General features: G+C 41.5%; 1 protein-coding gene and 1 long non-coding RNA gene across 11 annotated transcripts in view; both read right to left on the minus strand.

Moving 5' to 3' along the window:
- The window catches only part of ZNF521 (zinc finger protein 521), a 229987-nt gene that overhangs the window by 124069 nt on the left and 82108 nt on the right, over positions 1 to 23810 (minus strand). For all 10 annotated transcript variants that reach the window (XM_039548429.1, XM_039548435.1, XM_039548430.1 and 7 more), the window contains one exon: positions 9373 to 12725. In XM_039548429.1, the coding sequence (XP_039404363.1) occupies positions 9373 to 12725 (3353 nt within the window). The remainder of the gene's footprint in view (positions 1 to 9372; positions 12726 to 23810) is intronic.
- Positions 3152 to 9365, minus strand: LOC109144205. Its single transcript, XR_002044806.3, has 2 exons — positions 5163 to 9365; positions 3152 to 4053 (listed from the first exon to the last, which is right to left on the minus strand). It is a non-coding gene; the product is annotated as an uncharacterized LOC109144205 (long non-coding RNA).

Consider the following 23810-nt stretch of genomic DNA (forward strand, 5'->3'; position numbering starts at 1 on the left):
CTAAAATCTGGCAGCACATGGTTGTATATTTATTTTCTCTCTCAATTACTTCATATCAGGCTTACATAGTTTAGGAATACAAATGGCTTAAAGTACCGTGAATTTGATTTGGGATCTAAAAAGCAAATATGCTCCTTTCTGTCTTTCTGTCTGAGGGCCTGATCCTGGGAGAGGCTGAGTCTCTGACTAGTGAACAGTGCTCAGGAATTTGGGGCTTTGTTAGCAACTGACCTTTCTGTGAGCATCCCCGCCCCTTTCTGTCTCCTTGCATTGCACTTAAAACCAAAGTTAACCCATCCAGAGGCATCCCAACACTCAGTATCTGTGTCAGAGCTGCTGTGTGGCTACAGACATTAAGGAGGAACTATGACCAATGCCACACCGATAATTCTGCAGATGACGTGGCATCAAAGCACAGGCAGTAGAGCTTGACTTGGCAGGTCTGAGACTCAAAAAGCCGATATTCTGAGTAAGCTGATATTTTTTCCTTTTTAAAGTTTTTTTTTTTTTGCTTTGTTTTAAAAAAAAGGCATACTGAGACAGACTGTCATTCAATAAAGCCACTACTTTCTTCACCAACAATCAGCAACAGATGTAGCCCAATAAAATTAATAGTTTGCAAGTATGCACAAGAGAATACTCTTGTCTCTTTTCTCCATCACAGATTTTGTAAAAGCTCTCTGGATTTTAACAGAAAGGCAAAATCAGGAGCTTTTTATATACATTTTTTTTTTAAATTTAAACACTACAACAGTTTTTCTCCCACTCTATTGAGAATTAATGCTGATTAATTTCACTTTCCAAAGTGTAACCCAGGACACTCCCCCTGCCCTTAATTGTCCACTTTCAACTCAAACTGAATCCTGCACTATTACTTACCAAGATAATTTAATCCTACAGAATAGAACTTGTGCTCAAAAATATGCAACATTAATATTAATGTACAAACAGAAATATATTACTCATACATAATATATAAGAAATTAATTTTCATTGAAGTATCAAGAGGAGTAAACCCCTTAGATCCTTCTCATGCAATTAGCTCTGCACTTGGGGAAGTCAATGGGACTTCACAAACGAAGGCTTCACACGATAACACAGGCAAGATTGGGGTTTTACAAAGGCACTACAAAATATGCCATGAACAGAGTCCTACAATCATACTGCTGTGATTTTAGTACTACCCTCTATGGATACACTTAGGCCACATCAACATTAACAAATATACTCGTAGCATCTGAGCTGGCACACAGCTGCTGACATTGCAATGATGCTTGACTGTGTGCCCAGTTGAAAAACCTCTGCTGAGGCAGTGCAGCTGCCCAAGGAAGTGGTGTACCAGCAAAACAAGCACTCTGCTGAGCCACTCTTCAACACTATCCACAATGATTTGTGTCTAACTGGGTTTTTTCCTGTGAAGACATATTTGCTCTCCTCAAAGGGAATTAAGGGAACTTCACAGAATTGCCTCTGTCCTATTTCATAATCTTTTACTTTCACATTAATTCTTAAAATACCAGCAGTTCCTCTTAGGTACATCCTGTAATAAGTTAACATCTTTTTACATGGAGTCTACCATTTCCCTATCTGAAAAAAAAGATTGCAGAATTTGTTTCAGAAGCAGAATGCCATACTTCTAGGTTTGAAGGACTTCAACCACTCAACCATCATCATACAAACCAGCTGAGAAGCAGGGAGCATAAGAGAAATGAGCAACTATGGCTGATAGTTCAGGAAAATCACCAGGTGATCCAGACATTCCCTGCCTAGGCCTGTGAGAGAAGCACCAAGCAGCAGAACATGATCAGTTGCAAGTTGGCCACTGTCAGTGATGGTTGCAAGGATTTGTAAGCAGACAGCCATGTTCCTATAGGTTGGTCCTAAACCGATTCCAGCCATCAGAGCACAAACCAAGAGGACTGTTGTAGCAGTGGCAAAGCCAACACAGAAGGAAATCTGAAAGTTTGAAGTCTCAGATCTTTCTTTGTTGGTGAACCCCCTGTTTCCTACTGGAAAATGTAGAGAGGAAGAGGTGGCTTTTCAGATATGAAAAGCCATTAGGTGTACCTTTTTAGATAGACTGCTGAAAAATATCTGAATAATAAGCAAAAACCAGAGGAAATGTATCCCAACACAGGACACCAAAACTGTGGACATATGATCAAAGGGGATAAATAGCTCCCTTCTCTTCTACCTCCCACCTTGTTTTTGAGTACACAAGGAGCAAGTAACTTTGAAATGGCTGCATTTCTAAGTGGTTGTATTTCTAAGACACTCTTCAAAGGCATTTCACAGGCATTAAAAATGATTCCTAGAAGTGCACATTATTATTGGTAGGACTGTACTGAGATGCTCAATATCAAGGAAGGCCCTGCCCTTTTATTCACTGACTTATGGAGCCATATACCAGCAACAAAGGTGTAGCCACCAAGGAAGAACAGGATAACATCAACATACATCTGCTAGATGGGCCCAAAGGATGGGTAGAAACCACAGAAGAATAAAATGCATGAGGCTGATCTCTGATCGGGATCCTCTGGTCCAGTCCTCCTTTTCCAGAAGGGTCACCTAGAGCCAGACCATGTCCAGATGACTTGTAAGTATCTCAAAGGATACACAACCTGTCTGGGTAACCTGTGCCAGGGCTCGGTTGCCCTCACAGTGTTTCCTGATGTTCAGAGGGAACCTCCTGTGTGTCCATTTGAGCCCTCTGCTTCTTGTCCTAGAATGTCACACGGTGCGGGTGGATGCTAGCAGGAGACACATCTCTGCTGGCATACCCAGCAAAATACCCTGTATAAAATAGTACAGGTCATATTTATCCAATAATTTGTTATACAATGCAGGAAACGATATAAATGAAAGATGGAGATGGCTTTGGCAGGAGAAAAAGGTACCTCATAGTTTTGAACCACCATAAGATCAACTACGTGCTATCACAAAGCTATGGCAGGTCAAAGAAGAGTATCCTTTAACAAGACACTACATGTCAGGTGGTTTGTTTATGTTCATTTTGTACAACTTCGTGAAACAAGCAGTACTAGGGCTACATACCCATCTTAAATTAACTGTTAGCCCATTTTATTTCCCTCATGACAGAGTAACAAATCTGGGTGTTACGTTTGTTGTATGAGACAAAGTAATACACACATCATATATAACAACTTTATTGAGTAGTGGTGAAAAACAGTTCTCATGTACAGTCACTTAAGAAGCTGGCCTGTGAGTATCACAAAGAACAGATCATAGTTTCCTCCTATAACTTCATTTCTTGTGTTTGCTTGACTTTTGCAAAAGAAACAGGTATAAACTTCAGCTACAGCCATCTTCCTGGTTCGGATCTCTTAAAGGCCTCTTTCCTATGTGGATTCTATCACCTGCTGGATCACCTCTCTTCCCAAACGTTGTAACAACTTCATAGGATTTGAGATTACTATTAGTCTATTAAATTTTTCTTGAAATTGGCCAAGAGTAGTCCAAAAATAAGAGGTGGAAGTGAGAGAATCCTCTAGAGGTATGCAAACCAGCAGACAAATAGAGGTATGCCATGATTTTCTGTGTCTTGTTCCTAAAGATGATCAGGCTAGAAAAATGTGTGAAATCTCTTAATTTCTACCCAATTCTGAGGTCAGAATACAAATACTCATCACTACTGTGATATTCCTCTGTAGCTGTGCAGAAATTGTGGCATGCTACACCAGTCAGCTGGCCAGCAGGTACGAGTACAGGAAAAGCCCCAAGAGGATAGTGCGCTGCACAGCTCAGCTGTAGGAGTATACATCTCATGGATGTTTTGTCTTATAAAGCTTTGCTGAATCTGTATTTGCCCTCTCTAGAGATCCTTAAGGACTTCATCCACATTCCTGTGTCCCTCTCCAGTTCTTCTGCATTTCTTCAAGCACGCATTCCACCCCCCAACCCCGGTACGTTTTACGGAAACCTTGGTTTAGTGCTCTTGAAAATTTTGGAGGACATGTTATCCTTTCATCCTCTCATGCAAAGTTTTCCACAGGTGTGAAGAAGATGCCTCTCCAAATTCCCCAGCTGAAGCCTCTGACAAATAACAAGACAGACAAACAGCATTAGATTTTAATGATCAGTGGACAGGAAACTAAGAAAACTCACTACAATTATCCCCCTTGCTTCTGTTCAGCAGCTCCCAGCCAACATACGGCCTTCCTTTCACAGACTGAACTCATGGTGAGGTTGGAAGTTTGAAGCTTAACTTTGGTAGGATTTATAGCAACAGGATAACAATAATACTATCCTTGTAAAATTCAAAGAGGACTCTGATAGCTCACTACCAAAACTGTTAAGGCAAAGAGAAGAGAAATGCTTAAGCTGGATCTTATCAGCCACTTCACGGTAGTGGCACTACCAGAAATTAAAGCATAGTGTGAAGTAGAGGTGGCCTACTGGCAAAAACCCCAGGCTAGCCCATCCTAAGAATATATATGGTCACACTTTAAATAATACTTTCCTGAAAGGAATGTTAAAAAGATGCCAGAAGACAAAAATGGTATTTTTAGTGAGCTCATTTTGAAACTCCAGAAGCAGAAAATATGTTTGTCACAGATTAGTTCCACAAACTATTTCAAAGCCAAATCTTTGTGCCAGCAACAAACCTTCTTTACCTTTTCTGTCCCTGGATCCAAAATACGGCATGAAAATCACTTGTTCTGGGCCTGGATTCACTGACAGGAAACCCAAGGCACTACTTATGTTTACATTACAAGTTTATGTGCTTATTCATAAAAATCCTGTAGTCAGAATGATCAGCTTGGATTGCTGATGAGGAGGATTATTTTAATTTCTTTATGTATTTCAATTAAATGCATGAATATTGATTTCAGTGCATTTTTTCAGTTAAAAGCACTGTGATTTATATTGCTAAAATGCTATTGCTTGCCCTGCCAAAAGCATGCATCTGGGAACATTTCTGGGTTGCTTACAGTCTTTTCTCTCTTCTTTCTGCCTCTGACTGCCAGTGCATGCTGTTGAAATAAACCAGCTACTTCAAAAGGCAGTTCCCATTTTCTGTCTTTGTGGGTCTGGCAGTGTTTTGAGAAGTGGGGGGAAGAATAGTAAGAGAATAAAGGTAGATTCAGGGCCCATGAATAAATAAAGAGAAAAAAAATATAATGATAGAAGAGTACACCTACCTGAGCTCCATTCTTTCTCCCAGGGTGATACTATTTCTGGATTCATCTGAGGTCGGAGAAGTTGAGTTTCAAGGAGCCAACAGCTCTCCACAGCATCTGAATTTTGTGACCCCATCTCTGCAAGCTCATTGTCAGCCTGCACTTTCACAGCTCCTTCTAGAACAGTGTTGTGATGTACCCGGTGTCCCTTGCTGTGACATGCCCACTCTGGCAAACAGCTCTGCACAACCACAACGGGACAGAAGGGCAGTCCCAGATTCACTTATTCTGCTCTCCAGCTGGTGTGACAGTTGCAAGCTCTCTCCTTTGTCCAGCATTTTTGATACTCTCTGCTATAGTGAGTATCTGCAAGTCTTTTGCCACACCTAAATAAGCATCTTCACTCCTGAAATAATTTGGCCGTGTACTCACACTGCTCCTCCTCTCCTCAGGACCAGAAAACCCAGAGCACTTTTGTACTATTGATGAAGTACTGTCTGCATTGCCACAGGTAATACAGTATTCACATGAGCTTCACATTCATGGAACAAAGTGATACAGAAGCAATTACGCTTCTACTCTGAAAGTTACCAACAGGATCTCAAACTGAGCACAATTGCACATGTGGATACACTGGCATAATTCAGGTTTTACCATTAAACTGTGGCTGGAGTCCATTCCCTCCTCCCCTGCCAGCTAAGAAATGGACAATATAACTTATTGCACAATTAGGCTGGTGTGATTCTGCAAGTACAGAACTCTTGAAGTTTAAGAAGTGAGGGCACACTTTCTGCTGAGTCAAGAGTTCTCTCATTAGGTGCATGACAGCATATTAAGGAAGAACAAGAGTCAAGGCCACACAATTTTTCTTGAACAGAATTTCATCTTCCAAGTGCTTTACAAAAAGTGTATTTAAAGTAAGCATGACAACACACTTTTCAGGAAATATCTAACTTATATTCTGAATAAGGAAAATGAAGCAGAGATGTTCAAGCAGATTTGGCCAAGTCAGCAAAGGAAATGAGTAACAGAAAAAGGTCTAGTTCCCAATTCACCAGCATCCCCCCCTTGTTCTCTGCTTTTAGACAATAACTATCACCTTAGTCTAAAAGTGTGCTTGCAGTGTGATTCACAATCTTTACAAGAAATCCACAACCAGCTGAATCCAGCACCTCATTAAAGCCCAAAGATTAACTTGCAGATTTACACATTTTAGAGCTCTTTCAAAAGCTAGATATCCACAATCTGCCTGTTTAAGTCTGTGTGGTAACTTAGGGGTACTAGACTCAGCAGTGTGATGGGCTTAACGAGTTCCGATCTGCTCCTTGAGTTGTAACCAGTGATGAGCATTGCTCATCATTTCCCACCCCAACCAGAAGGTAACTTTCAGTGGAGATGATTCAAGTCAACATTTTTCACTCAGCAAGTGGGGTGAGCTCAGCAGGTGACAGCTCAGCTGATGACATTATACCATGGTAAGGTAATTGCACCCTATCACATTACTGGGTACAGAGTAAAAAGGGAAGGTTTCTAGTTCAACCTTGAGAATACTCGGCAAAGGAGCTAGAAGTGACACTTTCAGTGTTATCTTTTATCCTAAAAAGGTATTTTCAAATATTCTTATCATTGAAATCTATTACTGAGTAAAAAGGGGTATTCAGCAATATTAATGGTCTGACAACTCATCTCACATATGCAAGATACCTATTTTTCTTGCCTTAGGAATGAAATATTCTTTATATATAGGTTGAAATCTCAAACCGTGCAACTCTCAATAATGCAAATGAAACTTTCATTCCTTTATCTTATTAATACTTTTTGTTGAAAATTTCCCCAAAATTGCACGTTTAAGTTGCTGTCTTCGACATCCCATTCAGTTCAAGAAACATCCTTCCAGTGGAGTATCAAAGCCAGTGACTAATAACAAATTTTAAAAATCCAGTTTGTTTTTACGGTTTGTGTTATATGCTTATGTTTTCACTTCCCTCAGTCTGGACATCCAATCTATAGTTTTAAACATCTGCACATTACCACTTTCAGTTTTGATTCTCATTGCTACAATGCTTGCATCACTACAATTTGAAACCAGTAATATCTGCTAGAAAAATAAATTCTCTTTCAGGATTTTACAAATGTGCATTTATGGTTTCCAGAACTACTAATGCTCCGTCAGGAATCTGACAGCTTTGCCTTCCCATGAGAAAAGAATCTGAAAGTCTACATTACTATGTGGACACTAGAACCACAGAGACTGAAAATTCAGTTTACATCCACAGAATGAGGGTGAGTGGCAAATGGTGATTTGAAGGATGCAAATGCTATGCACAAATCTGTAAAAAGCTTTTTCATCTTAAATATACTTTTATATATAAATCAAAAGGATTAAGAAGAAGAATGTGATGCCAATTAGAAGTACAACTAAGAACTCTGATTATACCCGATCCGAGTACAGGTAACTAATGACACTCAAGGCAACTGATCTTACATCACCACAAAGGACTCCCAAATCTCTTTATGTCTAGTTTACAAGCAAGAGAAAGACAAGTTGGTGACATCTTAGCATGGTGACTGACTTAACACATGATTCTGATTGTGCTTGAGGCAGCAGGAATTGGCTTCCAACATGACTAGGAAGAGGGATTTCATGTAGTCACTTGGTGCAAGATGACAGAAACAGAAACCAGAATAACTCTGAACCTATCAAACACACACAGCTGGTAATCCTGTGGTTCTGACTGAGCAGCAGTGGGATCACCAGTGGCCTGAAACACAGATAATGAGAGCCACTCCTCTTCCTCTTCTTTAAAAAGAAGGTTTTCCTCAGACCTCACGTTCTCAGTCTAACAGCCTTCCATAAATTCCACACCACATCCCATTCCTCAGGTATCTCTTACCACCATTCAATGTGCAAACTGGAGATGAAGAAGTTACGAAAGCACAGGGCTTTTCCCTGGGAGGTGCATCCTGCCTGGTACTTCATCCTGAACTCTCAGCTCCAATTCTCTCTTCATGGCACTCCAGGTTCTGTGCTACCTCAGTGTCCTTCTCCCAGCCTATCTTCATCTGTGTTCTCAGAAGCTCCATAAACACTTACCTCTTGGTCCACATATCCTTATTTATCCTCCCTCTTCCCTCTCTGCCTCCCTCCTGCCCTCCACTTTGCACAACTGTGTTGGATGACATGCTGAGAGATATCTTTCCCAACAGATGGGCTCACAAACAGGGAGTGAGGAAGGTGATGGAAGAGCAGCAGCTCCCTAGCCACAGGGTATCCATACGCATTCGCAGCAATGGGTTGCACCATGCTCATATTATTATAGGCTAAAAGCTTTCTTGAAACAAAAGCTACTATTTCTTAAAATTTGTTTGAGCTGTGTTTTTAGGCTTCCTGAATTATAAGAGGTCATAATGCAAGATATCATGCCTAAAATATTACCTCTAAGTCATTCTAATGGTAACATTTCTGAAGACAAAACATATTCCCTTCCCTCAGTACATGATCCCCCTACCTCCCCACATACAGGTGTCATTACTTGGTTACTGGTGACTGAGAAAGCAGATAACATCTTTCGAGAGTTTGATATTTACTTTTTAAGTTATGCTGCATGATGGAATTTCAGTCATCAGGCACTAGGTGTTTCAGTGACATCAAAATGTTCTTCATCACGAATGGAAAGAAAAACAACAAGCAATTGCATCCAAAGGACTGATTTCCCAATTTACCTTAGGCTAGCATTGCACTTCTACTTAATCAAAATATGCTGTAAGAGGAGAAAATGAAAGTCTACAACACAATTAACAAAAATACCCTCAATTTGTTGCTCACAAATATTTTTTAAAAAATCAACCCCTTATGCCAGCATTTTGGCTCACTGTGTCTACTCCTCTGTCATTAATGCTCTCTGCCGTAAGCACAACTCCTAGCTGGGGATTCCAATGCGTATGGGAGCTAGGATAAGATTCCAGATCTCAGTTGTGCTGGCATGAAGATAGGACTCCTCAGTGATACAGAAGACAATATCCTAGGGAGACTGGAATTAGTCCTATTTCGCAAAATTCAATCCAAGATGTAAGGCATATCAAGAAGCAAGTAATTACTAGCTAGTGGCTGTGGATGGAAATGTAACATGGATCAGCCTAAGCATTTCATGACAAGTGACAAGACAGCTTGAAAAAAGGGGATTTTTTCCAAAAGGATGGAAGGTGTCAAGAGCAAAGAAAAAAGGGTTACCTCTTCAGTTTGGGAGGGGCTGATTCTAGGCATTGGAGATACTTGTGGTGTTTTCAGCTGTGTACTGTTGCTGTCTGGAACAAGCTCTCTGTGGATTGACTGAATATGGTTTTGGAGTTCAGTTTCTGATTCAAACTTTACATTGCAACTAGAACAGCGAGTCTTCAGTCCCCCTGCCTTGCTTTTGTTCTCAATAGAACTCAAGTTCTCATTTTGGCCCATGCCTTGTCTGTTACTGCTTGAAGGGATGTTGACACTTGGACTACCACTTTTACTGAGATTAACACAGCTAGCACACAGACCATATGGCAGACCATTGATGTCAAGTTTCACTAAATCCTGTTTCGAACGGAATTCCTTCAGGCAAGATGCACACTTGTACAGTTTCTGGAGATGCTGTGCACGTCCCGTGGACTGCACGGCAGAACCATTTCCAGTTTTCTGCATATGGAACGTGCCGTGGATTTTCAGTTCCAGCGTGGAGGTCACTGTCTGCATGCACACCACACAGCGGAACCCTGTCAAGGAGTTCCTCAGGTCAGGGTGCATTTGGCAATGCTCTAAAAATTCCTCCTCACTCTGGAGGGGCATCTTGCAAATCCTGCAGTTTCCAGTGTCCAGGCTCTTACTATGCGTGACCTTATGTTCAGTAAGAGTCAGAAGAGACGGAAACCGCTCGCCACAGATTGGGCACATATAGTGTTTCACTGGTCCCAAGTGTGTCTGCATGTGCTCTCGAAGCCCATTTTCAGAGAAGAATGTTCGAGAACACACATTACACTTGTAATTCCCTTTAATGAGTTCAGCCTTTTTCTTCACTATGGCGCTTTCTCCCGGTCGAATGTTGTGGTCTCGCAGCTGGTGATTCTGCAAGAGAGTCTCCATGGTGTAAGCTGCTCCGCAAATGTCACAGCCATACATAGGCTCAGATGTGTCCACATCTTCTTCACTGCCATCGTGGCTGTTATGGGACTCCTGGCTATTTGTCAACAAGGTCTGGAGTTCCACTTCCTCTTTCTGAACTTGCTCAGATGCCCCATTTGTTCCACAGTTTGGAGTTTTCGTTTCAAAAACACAATGTTTTTCCCTCAAGTGCTTTTCCAGCAAGATGATAGCATGGAAAGCTTTGCTGCAGAACTTGCAGTTGTACTTCTTGCTGTGCGTAGTGATGTGGCACTGCAGCTCCACCTCCGTACCAAAGGATTCACCACAGAAGATGCACTTGTGCACTTTGCCTTGGTTCTCTAGGTGGTTGTGTTTCACATGAAGCTGTAGGTCAGTCTCATTGCGGAAATCCCAGTTGCAAGATGTACATCTGTATACCTTCTTCTCATTGCTGTGCTTCACAGCCAAGTGCAGCTGAATGGAGACTTTGGAGTCAAAAACTTCTTGGCACAAGGTGCAGCGAAAGAACACGAATGTATGCATGTCCAGCAGGTGTTTCTGCAAGTCATCCACAGAAGTGAACTGCTTGTCACAGCTTTCACAGATGTAATAGGTTGAGGTGATCATGAAATGAATGGTAACATGCTTCAGCAGTGACTCCTGATTTGGAAATTCCTTGTTGCACTGAGGGCAGGTCAGTTTTGGCAGGACAGTGTCAAGATGTGTTTTCAAATGAGTCTGAAAACCATCCAAGGAAGTATACTTAGCACCACACTGATTACAAATATATTCCCCAGCAGGACGAGGAGGAGCACCTCCAACTGCCTGCATCATCTTTAAAGAGGTCTGCTCAATGGTTACAGGAGATAACGGACTCATCGCTCTGGACTTTTTCCCATTGTGGATGTAATTCAGCGCCAAAGGAATGTTCTTATGGTTCTCCTTGATATGTTTGTTCAGTTTAAGAACACTATTAAATATTGGAGAATTGGTACAGTAAGAACAAGAATACACTTCCACCACTGGATCTTTTGGGGTTCCGAGCACAGGAGAACCAAAACGGGAACTGCTAAGATCACAATGGACTTGTCTAATATGCTCTTCCAGAGAAGAATCTGTAAGAAATCCCATGTAGCAATGGGGGCAAAAGAACGCATTACTGTCCTTAGCAGCAGGATTGGCAAATCCATGAGAACATCGGATGTGTTCCTGAAGGGTGTTGAGGTCATTGAACACCTCAGAGCAGAAGTTGCACTGGTACACCATGGCAGGCATGGTAGAAACAATCAGTGCTGGGTCTGGAGCTTCGTGGACTTGCTTAAGATGTTCATTGAGATTGTAGAGAGATGGCAATACCTCCAAACAATACTGACAGATATGGGCTTGTTCGGGTTTATCTAAATGCATAGTTTTCAGGTGTATCTGCAAAACTGCAAGGCTGGAAAACAACTGTTTGTTGCAGTAAATGCAGCTATAAGTAACTTTTGCCTGTTTACTTGAAGGACCAGTGATATCTGGCACTTGCTGAGCTGCCCTCTTCCTTCCACGACCTTTTGGTATAGGAGGTGCCGTTTCCACCATTGTTGAGCTATCCACTGAGAGATTCGAATCTGGAGTAGTGCTAGAGACTGAGGTGTACCCCACAGTTACCAAAGATGGGCTGTTGCTGTGGTTGCACGACTCTGGCTGCTGGTGACTGTCCATGTGGCTGTACAGCTCCTCCACAGTATGAAAGTTCTCAGAGCAAATGCTGCATGAATTCTTCTTCTCACCATTATGAGCCTGCTCCATGTGATTTACTAGGGACGTTTCCTCTACAAAGAGTTCATGACAGTAAACACACTGAAGAGCAGATCGGTCTTCATTAGGGGAACACTCAGGGTGACATTCTGCAATGTGCTTCTGAAGATCTTCAGGAAAATCAAAGCCTTCTTCGCACTGACTGCATTTCTGAGTGTCCTTCATTTTCCAGTCCTCCATCCGGGAAGCGGACTGGGAGCCATCTTTGTTCCTCTCGTGAACCTGCATGTGTCCATGCAGTGAACTAGATGACAGGAACCCACGTCTACAAATGGCACACTTATATGGCTTGTTGGACGTATGAGTCTTTAAGTGAATTTTAAGATGATCGCTCCTTGAGAACGCCGCATCACACTCGCTGCAGTGATACTTCTTGTCTCCTGTATGAAGCTTTATGTGGCGGTCCCTGCTCCGTTTGTGTTTGAAGAGACGGCTGCAATACGTGCATTTGAAAGGGAGCTTGTCACTGTGACTTTGCTCGTGGTGCTTTAAGTAGCTGAGGCGGCTGAACGACTTGTCACAGAACTGGCACGGATAGGGCAACCCTGGGCCTCCTTCCTCTTCTCCAAAATCACAGCCTTCTCCATGGCTTGGGGATGTCTGGTCCTTGCTAGAAGGCGATGATGCTGGCCATGAGCAAGAGGGGTCATCCTCAACATCCACTCCGTCTGAAATGAGAAAGAAACAGGCCCACAAGCTTAATCCCAGCAGTTGAAAGGAGATAGGAAATGCATATGAATAACACAGGACTGCTACTCCCAAATAGCTAAAACATTAAACTCAGACTAGGATATTTCTTACACTGATATCCAACAGTTTCAAGACCACATTTATTTTTATCATACTGTAAAACATTAAAAGTTATTAAATAGTTCTGTGCCTATATTAACTTTTTATTGCTTTTTTATCATTCTTTCTCAGTTGCAGGATATGTATTATACATTGACAACTTTATTAAAATGCAGATTTTAATATATTTAATGTTTCTTTTGTATCCATTGTAAAATTATTTGCATATTATGTGAGCATCTGAAGAATCAGAGGAAAGGAGAAAATATTACAGGAATGCTTTAAAATTAATACACTCAACCCACATGCCTAATATTTAATGAAAAGATTCCCCCTGCTTTGCCAGGTTTGTGGTATTTTTTCCTTTGAAGTTGATTCTGAACGCAGGAATCTTTTAAAGGCTATTTCTGAGAGAGACTTGGGTGTTATTCTAAACAATAATAGGAGAAATTACAGGGGAGGAACAGGATAACAATATAAAGAGTGATGTTTTCTCTAATACAGTACAACCAGATTTCTCCAATAATGATACAATTCAGTTACTGAAAGCTGGCAGCTGGATCATTAAATGTTCAAAACAAACTAACAAACCAACAGCCAGGATCAAGGAAAATGAGAAAGTGTCACAAGGGTCAGCCATGAACAGCTTTTTTTTTTTTAAGTTCAAGAGGTTGCCCACCATTTCTTCCTTTTTGCAAAGGCCTCGGCCAGCTGAACTTCCTCAGTACAGCATAACCTGTACTGTGAGGCGATCACAGACAAAGCAACTTGTAAAAAACTGGAAACAGGAAAAATGATAAACATTTATGGTAAAAGCTGAAAGATTTATGAGTTACAAGGAAAAGACGAAACAGAAATGCTGGCCAGATAATAAATGGACTAGTTATCCATGGTATTACCTCATCTCTAAACAGGGAAAGTTGTAAATATTTTTTTCAAGAGATGTGCTGTACAGTTTTTGCACTTTTTGTTTTAAATGTAGATAACTATTCTGCAGTGATCATACTGATCTTAACCTAAAACATCTTTAAAAATATTAAAAGAATATTTGAAAGATCACTCTACATCAAATAATTCTTCTATTCCTTTCCAGAGGCAATGCTTGAGGTTTTTTCCTTCTGTAAAACTGACTACTGTAGCACTATAGAAAAAGATACGATAAACCCCTTGAAAAATATCTTTCTAAAGGTATTCTTGCAAAGCACTAAGTTTCTTAACATCTTCAGCCTTCTCTCAAAAAATTTACTACAACAACACAAAAGTTAGAGCTGGCCTATATTATATAAACAAATTCCAAGCTGGCTTACTTTAAGGTAAAGAGATTTTACTAGATTATCAACCTCTTGCTTATCCACAGGAAACAGATGAGGATTCATTCCTTTCCTGCATCTAGAAACTGATGACAACGCCATCTCACTATCAATGCCAGATGGCAACCATCTAACTCTGAGAAAACAACCAAACACCATTGCTGGATGCCTGCCCATTGACACAATGCTTTTCAGGATAAGTTGGAGACTGCATGGGTTTTTATCCTCTTGTTTATGTCTTGGAGAGGAGGGTTTCACAAATTAAACACACCTTTTGCGCACACACACACAATATACATCTGTAATTGCCTACATACAAATCTGCCCTAATGGTATGTATTTCAATAATAGAATCAAACCCTGGCCTGAGTGCCATGTTTTTGAACCGAAAACAATGCTGTTTGTTTTTCACAAAAATTGAAACATTAAAATCCTCCCTTCCAGCAAAAGGAATCTGCTAAAATGCTTCCCAATGTGCAAAGATCTTCATTGTCATACACACTAAAGAAAACCAATCAGGTGAGTTTTTAAGATGGTACATTAATGACTGCAATATTCACAGGAGACTTTTAATGTAAATCTGTGTACTGCCCTTTCAAATTGCTGGGTTTGACTCTAAAACTGAAAATAATCAAAACAGTAGAAAAAGCATTTACAGAAAAATATGTTAATGTTTTCTCCACTTCTAAATTTTATATTAAATGCATCTTTCCAGCTAGGTCTTTTAAATGAGAAAACCTTTTGTTCTTTAAAAATCCAATATATTTCTGACATACACTCACTGATGGCAGATAAACAGGAATTTATGTCAAGCAACCGAGTGAAGAAAAATAGTCTGTGACTGCCTAGGCAACATATTTTGTAACCAAATTTAGTATTAAAATGTATATCCTATGGAGAAATGATATATTATTGTATAGATGTTTAGAGGAATATATAGTAAGTGTTATAAATAGTGTACCATCACTGACATAGCAGTAAATCACTTCCTTTTCGTGACCACTGCCTGCTTGGTTTTACCTATTATACAACTATTGCCCCTGGCTCATGGATCCCAGCAGGTTGTCGGGCTGGCAGCAGGGTCAGGATCAAGCGTGGAGTGTGACCATGGCATAAGCAATGGCAGCCCCTTTCCCCCACCCAATTCTGTATGCTTGGAAGTCTCCTCAGCTTTTATACAAGGGTAAGGAAAGACAAGGGGGACGAATGTAACTACAGCACAGAGACAGTTCTTACTTTCCAGCTGGCAAATAGAAATGTGTGTCACTTTGCCATTGTGTTTTTTAATCTGAGCCCATACTAATTCTACAGAGTAATTCTCTTTGTGCAAAAGAGAGAAGAGCAAGCCATTTACAAGTCAGACTTGCGTCCTTTTAACTTGAGAAGTGAAAATCTTTCAATCTCTCAGAGCTACAGAAGAACCAGCAAGGCAGGGGGAATTCCGCAAGGCGGAGGACAACAGGATTTTCCTGAGTACGAGCCTAACAATGTGGCCAGCACTCTTTCCCAACTACCCCCCACCCCCTGGCACAGCAGGGCAGGGGAGAGCCTCTGTGGAAGGGGCACTGGTGGCTGGCCACATGCTCTGGAGGGAGGGACCCTGGGCTGCACTTACACAAAGGGTTCCAAAGCCAAGCCCATCAGCTCTCAGTGACCCACAGAAAGGCTTTTGAAACCCTCCTTCTGCAACAAGGAAAATGTTTCACTGCAGTGACTTTTGCTGTGCAGACTCCAACCTGAACACTGGGAACATTGTGTGTGATGGACAAATGTGCCAGTTGAGCTCAGGGGCTGTGTAGGAATGGATCTGGGGACAGCAACCAATAAGGAAACCTGGACTAAGGGTAACTACTGCTACAGCAGGACATGAGTGATGGCAACCCCTGTCTGGTCGTCTCCCCACCCCTCCCCACAAGGATGCTGCCCCATAAAATTAAGGTGCAACCACTAAGAGCATCTCCCTCAGAATGGCAGCAAAGTGTGACTTGCTGCTCTGCACTGAGGCTACTCCGTGTGCACAGGCGCAGGGTAAGCAGACCTCCACCCTCAAAACTGGGGTGGAGGAACTGAACTGAAGGTCCTCGCAGCAAGCCAGGTGCTTGGGCTGCAGACTCCACTCCAGCTTTCCCAGCAGATCTCACCGCAGAGCCAGCTCTGCGCTGGGGGTAATGTTTGACCTGCTGTCGGGGCAAAGGGCTTCAAACCCCTTTTTGCCCATCACTCTCACAGAAAATACAGTTTGCTGCTACTTTGCACACAGCTGCCTGTATATAAATCTGCAGACACCTACACACTGAGCTATATGTCAACATTACAAATACTGATCTTTAAAGTTATAACAAGCTGTTTTAAAATACTCTGGACCAAATTCAGATGCACACATACAAGTTCCCAGGAGAGGTACACATCTATCTCAGGGCAGAATAGGGCTCCAGGTACTTGACAGAGTGTTTATGGAGTTTTAAAATATATTTTCTGTATCGACCTTTTTTTTTCCTTCAGCACTCACTAAGTGCTACTTACTGTAAATGCCTTTTTTGTGTTATGGCAAGTATTCTGAGTTTCAATGTGATGCACTTAACATGTCCATGTAAATTTTTAATTTTTGGAACCAGTCACTTCACACTCACTGACTCTAAGAAAGCTCTAGCACTCACAACCAAAAAACTTTGCTGAAAATCGGCTACAAGGCCTAAAAGTCTATTTAAAGATGCAAATGTGTGTGAATAGTTAGTGCAGATGTTTTTCTACACCAACTGTACTTGCTGAGTTTCGCCATTTCCATAAAGCACATTAAAACAAGTGTGTGAACACTCTGAGATGAAAGTACCAAGCACTCCTGAGACTTCCAGTGGAAAGTAGAGCTGCCTGACTTTTCTCCAAGCAGACAGGAATGCCCATGATTCAGCAGCCTGAGTAAATAAAAGAGGTCCTTATTTCCTAATTTTGCTGGCTGGCCACACTGCAGCAGTCTCTGTGCCGCTGCCAAAGGGGATGCAAAACTGGAACTACACCCAGCAGCTGAAGGACTGTCTTTGTTAGCCAGCCAGGCGTTCCTGACCATCTTCTGGCAACAAAACTACCGTATCCTGCAAGGAAGACCTCCATCTCAGGCTTGGTAATTCTCTAGTCTGTCTAATAGGACAAAACAACAAATTTTGCCTGGTCTGTGTTGGAGGAGGACAGCTGGAAACTCAGTTAGTAGCAGAGTAACACCTGTTCAGTCATATTGATGGGGAAAGTGCTCGCAACAGAAAAGTGAAGCAATACTAGAAGGAGTTATCCCGTGAAAGGGGGGGAGGAAGGGGGAAGCACAAGAGCACAAAAGCACCTCTGTGGCGTTAGCAGCCAGCCACTCATGTGCCAACCCCAGCAGACGCAAGGTCTTAAAAGTGATCTTATCCCTAGTGCTGCTGACTGAATTAACAGGATTGCTTCAGAAAGATGTTACTTAGTCACCAGGAAGGTCTATCACATACACATGCTTTTGCTGCAGAAGACTTCAGGGCACTTGCTTTACCATGGCTTATTTTTCTGTATGATTTAAACATGTTTTTGCTGCCACTAGACAAATGGCCACATTCCTAAAGCAAATGTCAGCTAACCTTTATGTGCCATAATACATAGGGGTCCTCTGATAGAACAGAGTTTACAAATACGAACAAATTAATATTTTCAATATCTTGTAAGCAGCAGTTTTCCATTTTCCCCATTTTGCTGCTCAAGTAACTGGGGCACAGACAAGCTGGAATGCTTTGCCTCAGGTTACAAATGTAATCTGTGTGAAGGAGGAAAGAGAACCTGCATCTGAGTCGTTCCTGTAAGAAAAATTCTTTGTCCCCTGAAACACAGAGCTGGCAAAATGCTTAAGCTGCTGGACTCGACCAAAGAGAAAGCCCAGCGGTTTAGATGGACAGACACCCTCAAGCCCTGGGTCCTGCTGATATCTTCTCATTCTCATATCTTTCCTCCCATAACAGTAATGGCAGACTGGTGACACAGCTATCCCCCAGGACCACATCCAACTAAACAGCAAGGTTTCTTTAACAGGTAAAAAATAACGAGTTACATAGGATGATAATAGACACTAAAAATGAAAAATCAAGTACACCAGGCAGCAGCACATAAACCTGTGTACTCCATGCTGCCACAGGCACATGGATTGTGAATGCGCATGTATGAATTTATGCATTGGGTTGTTACATAGTTATCATTTGTTGTCCTACCACCAGTCAAAGACCTGTTCATATGCCAGCGCAGAGACTTACATATGCTTATACCAGCCTATTGAAAGGGACGGAAAACTCATACAAATGTACAGCTTTGCTAATTTACCAGACAGCATGCCACAAGGTAGAATATGATTTGTAAGAAAGGAAGGACTAAAGAGCAGGTAGGTAGATAGGTCAGTTAACTGGATCTATGATAAGGCTCCACAGTTTTAAATCCTTGCATTTTTGTGCAGGTAATTGAGTGGAGTGGTTATTATATATCATATAGTTTAGTTGTAATGGCCGTTTCAGGTTTTAGTGCTGGCCACATTTTATATTATTACCACCACTAATTGTCTGCAGGGCTACCCTGGAAATGAGATAAGGAATCTTAGGGGAATATGCAGGTGTGAATAAATAGCAAATGAAGAGGTTAGATATTGCTGAAATAAAACAATATTGTGCTGTGTTCTGAATAGATCTAAACAACTAGAAGATCAAAGGAGAGTGTTTAAGGATTAACATGACTTCAGTGATGGCCTAACATACATGTCACCGAAACAAGCTATAGTTTTGAAGTTTTTAATAGAATTAGAAAATAGGGCTAGTCTTTAAAGTCACTTTAAATAAAATATACATTATTACATAACATTCTCTGTTTACTTTTATAGAAACGTACACAGTTTTGGAAAAGCTGAAACTTTAATATAACCATCACATTTTTTTTCACATCAGTCACCCCAGATTAAACTCACTCATTTGTCTCATAACTTATTAAATGGCTTGAAAACTAATACTCTGTAATGGGCATTCAAAAGTGAAATGTGAACTTTAAAAATTATTTATAATTTACAGATGTTTTTTAAAATCTATCAATATTTCAAAACTGCTTTGGGAGCACCAATTAAATGTGTTAACATTTAGATTACTGGGGGAAAAACATACAGGGGTTCCTGACCAGAAGAACTGAGACAGCTGGTAGGGAGGTTTCCCCATTTTAAATTTCACAACCAGAGGAAATGCAGCTCCTAGAAACAACAAATAAGTCACTTTAATACCTCACAGGAAAAACCTGCTTGCTTTTATAAAATGCCTTTAATGCCTACATAAGTAGTTAACATTCCTGTATTGCTCTCCTAAGGTAACCTAAGGCTCCAGCTCCATTATGTCTTCTTCAGAAGACGTATTACCATTACATATATAAAGAGGAGCATAAATGTTTTCCTTGATTGTTGCTTAAAGTTCATTTGAACAGACGGAGCCCAACGAATTCCATCTTCTGCAGCCAAATTAAAGAAAATGTAAGCAGTTCACATTCTGCTCCACCTTTCAAATCATACACAAAACCCAATTTGCAACTAGAAGAAAACAGAGCTACCCTTCCTTCTGCTTGTTTGAGGAAGCTGGCATTTTGTGCCTCTATAGGCAAAGAGAAAGCATAAGTAATTTTCCACACTCCTGTACATATAACTAATGACAGTCACCATTCTCACAGCTTATTATACTGCTTTACATAATTGGGAATCGCATGTCACACAATTAATTTACAGGGGTTGTTTAGTTGTGACTATACAAGCACTAAGCGATTCAAATTAGCTCATTTGTCCACTGCTTAGACGTGACAAACACATTTACACTGTATTTCTTCTGCTGTTAAGTTGCTGTTTCTTTTTGTCATTGTTTTTGTTTGTTTGTACAGTATGAGTCAGAGACCACCAGGCTTGTTCCATCTGAAGCTTGGGTCAAAAAAAACCCCACCCTGAGAATAATTGCATTTAAAATCAAGATAATGGCAGAGCAAAAGCCCATTCAAATATTCCAGCAAACTTGTACATAATAATGATCTCCTAAGAACCTGTGTATTAACAACCTCATGTACTAAAAGCAGTGATTCAGTCAATCAGGTTTTTGCTAGAGAATAATTATTGTAATTTGTTGTGCTGATAACAGTATTTGTACTGCTTATTAAGAACAGCAAATAAAGGGGGTAACAGCTCAGGGTTCCTCACTGGACTCCAATATTTCCCTCTGCCTTCTGTTTTCACTGGGTTGTGCTCTCCCCCAGGCAATACCATGAATAGGACCAAAAGCACTCTCCCTCCAGTTTTCCCCTGCGCTGCAGCTCCTTCTGAAAGCCTCAGAGACAGCAGTCCCTATAATGCAGTCCCAGTCAAACCTTCAAGATATATAGGTATTAAAATGTGCTGACTGTTTCTTTCTTTCCCAGGTCACAATATAAGGAGTGTGGTTCAAGTCAGAGAAATGTCATTATTTCTCTTTCCTTCCCAAAATAAAATGGTCCAGAAGATCAGGCCCTAAGAGCTGAAGGAGACCCCACTCCACAGCTGCCCTCTAAGTCCCCACTCCCACAGAGCTGCAGGACCCTGCAGGGAGAAGGGCAGGCTGTCAAAACGTCCCTAACTGGAGGCTCAGGCAAGAGATGAGCCTCTGGGCAGGGTTTGCAAGTAGAAACCTCTGAGATGACAAGCATCACCTTGGGTCCTGATTTGAGTATCTCCCTTCTTTCAGTTAGTCTAGAGTTTAATCATGAAGGCCTCCCATTTTTTATCCTGCATTCCTGTCCATCCCACTTGTGCCTGCATTTCAACCACCCCAATTCTTTGCCTCATTGCCTTTAGATCAGAACAGCAACAGCAAGACAGTTAGGAGGGGGCTAAACTAGGACAGAGAAAAGAAGGAAGGCAATGTGTGGAGAAGCAAAAGAAGGAAATATAGGGTAGATAGAAAGAAGGGAGTCAGTAACTGCATCTGAAAGAAACCCAGGCAAAGATATCTAAAAATCTTTTCAAGGAAATGGAAAGTAAAAGGAAATTAAGATCAAGCAAAAGCAGTGTAGGCAGTTAACGCTTTCAAAAACACATCAGTGTTATTTTACAGTGTGCTAGAATTAAATACAGTAAATAAACACAGAACTGCTTATTTCTTAGAATGACAGAAATGTGGTGGAGGTCTTATTTACACAGGTGAAAACTCCTGGACCTAGATCTGCAAAGGGACCTAGGTGTCTCCAGGAGCCCAAGAAGCAAAGAAAGCAGGATTCATGGGGCCCTGGGGGGGAACCAGGAAAAGGTCTGCAGCCTCGCAGCTTGGGCACTCAGCTGGGAAAGGGGAGTACTGGACTCTTTATACATTAAAGAGGCACTGGATAAAAACAAAAATAAACTTAAGCACGAGTTCCAGACTGCAAGAACCCCTGGACTAAATAAGTGTCCTTCTCCACAGGGTAACAAGTTCCTTCCCAACTGTGCTCCTACCAGTCCTATGAATAGGATATACTCTTTCCTTCAGCATACCCAGCTCCCAGGAGAAGGGACCTTTGCACAACTTAGGACCCTCTGCTCAGAGGCAGGAAATGTGGCTTTGAATCCCCCCAGGATGCTCAGAGAACTGAATCAAGGCCTCATGCCATGTAGTACTTTACCTACTTGGCCCCTAGGCAGGGAAGACAGTAACGCAGCACTTTCTGCTGAAAGTGCACAACAAGACCTGGGCTTAGTATGACACTCTCCAGGAAGCAGGCTGATCAAAGGCAATGGGTACCCAGATGCTCACACTAGGATGGTTTGCACAAACTACCAAACCACAGCAACCTGAGAAATTTTCATGAAAATAAATTTTGGATAACCAATTCTATTTAGCTTCTTATAGTCCATCTATATCCCATTTTAGGCTCTCTTCTTTTAAATCTGACTGTTAGTGCAGATGTGCTGCACAGCTGTTAAAAAAGTCCTGGTGCAGAGGTAACCCTGTTTTTTTAAACACGATGGCAGACAAATGCTTACACCAACTCTAATGCAGAAGAGTCACAGTGGGGGCAACGTGTCCTGGGAACCTTTTCAATGCAGTCAAAATGCTGTGTAAGACAATCCTTTCCTCCTGACCCTCATTTTCCCCAGGTTCGTTTGAATGGGAACACATGTGGATGTCTATGCCATGGGACAAGCACAGGTTGGCAGGTGTGTGTGGCTTCCATTAATATACAGGTGGTCTAGCCTGTAAGGGAAACCTGATGAATTTCCCAGTTCACAGTGCTCAGAAGACCAAATCCTACTATGAAGATGTCATAGGTAAACTGTCACACCTACTGTCTGCTTATCTTGCAGAGTATCAGTCCCTCTATGTGGAATTTTGCAAGGTAAGAGTTGCATTTAAAGTATGCATATGCTTCACTCAGTCCTTTCATGTTAATACAGGTTTATTTGGGTGATTAAATTATAAAAAAAAAAAGGTGAAATTCTTTGTAAAAGGCAGAATTTTCCTTCTCTTCTGGATAATTTCCATTCACCAAAGCCTGCTGAAACGCACTATTAAGTGTCTGAAATAGAGGCCTCTCCAAAAATAGAGATCTCCACTTTGTTAAAGCCTATATCTAAAACAACCCTTTGTAGCTTCCTCAGTGTAGAATGGAAGCCCGGTGTGAAATACAGTAAATTAAGCCTTTTGCTGTCAGAGTTGGAAATAAGGGCAGAGCAGAATAGCGGCTGGATTTGAAATTCTTCTTCTTTTTTTTTTTTTTTTTGGCTTCATTTACATCCTGTCTAAGGTCTTCTGAGCAGCTCAAGGTGTCTTATCTCTGGCTACCAGGGGGTATTTTGCAGTCAAAGCAGTTAACGTACTTTCTCTCTCTCTCTCTTTTTTAAGGCCATCTTATCAGACAGATCTCCAGGCTGAGGAGAACCCATACTTATCAGTCTGTACACTCTATTGACAGCTCAGTGCTTCGAGGGACAAATGAAAGCTTAGGGTAGAGAAAGATCAGTTAACCTGTTCCACTCTCAGTTTAGACTAATCTTTGGTTTGTCTAACTCCAGGAAACACTGTACATCTTTTCTGTGTTTACCTGGACAACAGAGGCACACAATCGCATCATCGGTAGCTAAATCCGGAGCACAGGTAGAGCCACGGCAGTAATCCCCAGGGCAGTCTGCCTGCTGACTTGTAAATGTGAGCAGCGCTCTGCTGACCTCCAGCAGCTCCTTCTCCAGGTGACCTCAGGGGCAGCAGGCTGTTCCAGGAGCATCTGAGAGTTGCTATGATTGCCCACTGAAGCAAGGGCTGAGGGCTGCATGGACTCACGATTTGTGAGCCCTCCCCCTGAGCAAGGGGAAGTGTGCACTCTTCAGAAAAGGAAAGTAATCCCACATATAGTCTAAATGTAAGCAATGAGGATGAAATCAAACCTGAACAGAATCCTGCAAACCTGCTTTTGGATCAGAAGACGAGGTGAAGAGCAGTTTATTTAGACCACTCCTTCATATCCTACCAGGGAAAATTTTGCAGCATGATGTGACTGGTAACTAAGAGCAGCCAGCCCTGCTAACCAGTATCTCTGAAAAATACACAAGCCAGCTTTCTCCCTGACCACAGAAAAAAATATGAATGGTAACATTCCTCTTGTCCTTTCTTTTCACAGTTCACAAGA

The sequence above is a fragment of the Corvus cornix genome, chromosome 2, assembly GCF_000738735.6.
Source record: "Corvus cornix cornix isolate S_Up_H32 chromosome 2, ASM73873v5, whole genome shotgun sequence".
NCBI classification, from domain to species: domain Eukaryota; kingdom Metazoa; phylum Chordata; class Aves; order Passeriformes; family Corvidae; genus Corvus; species Corvus cornix.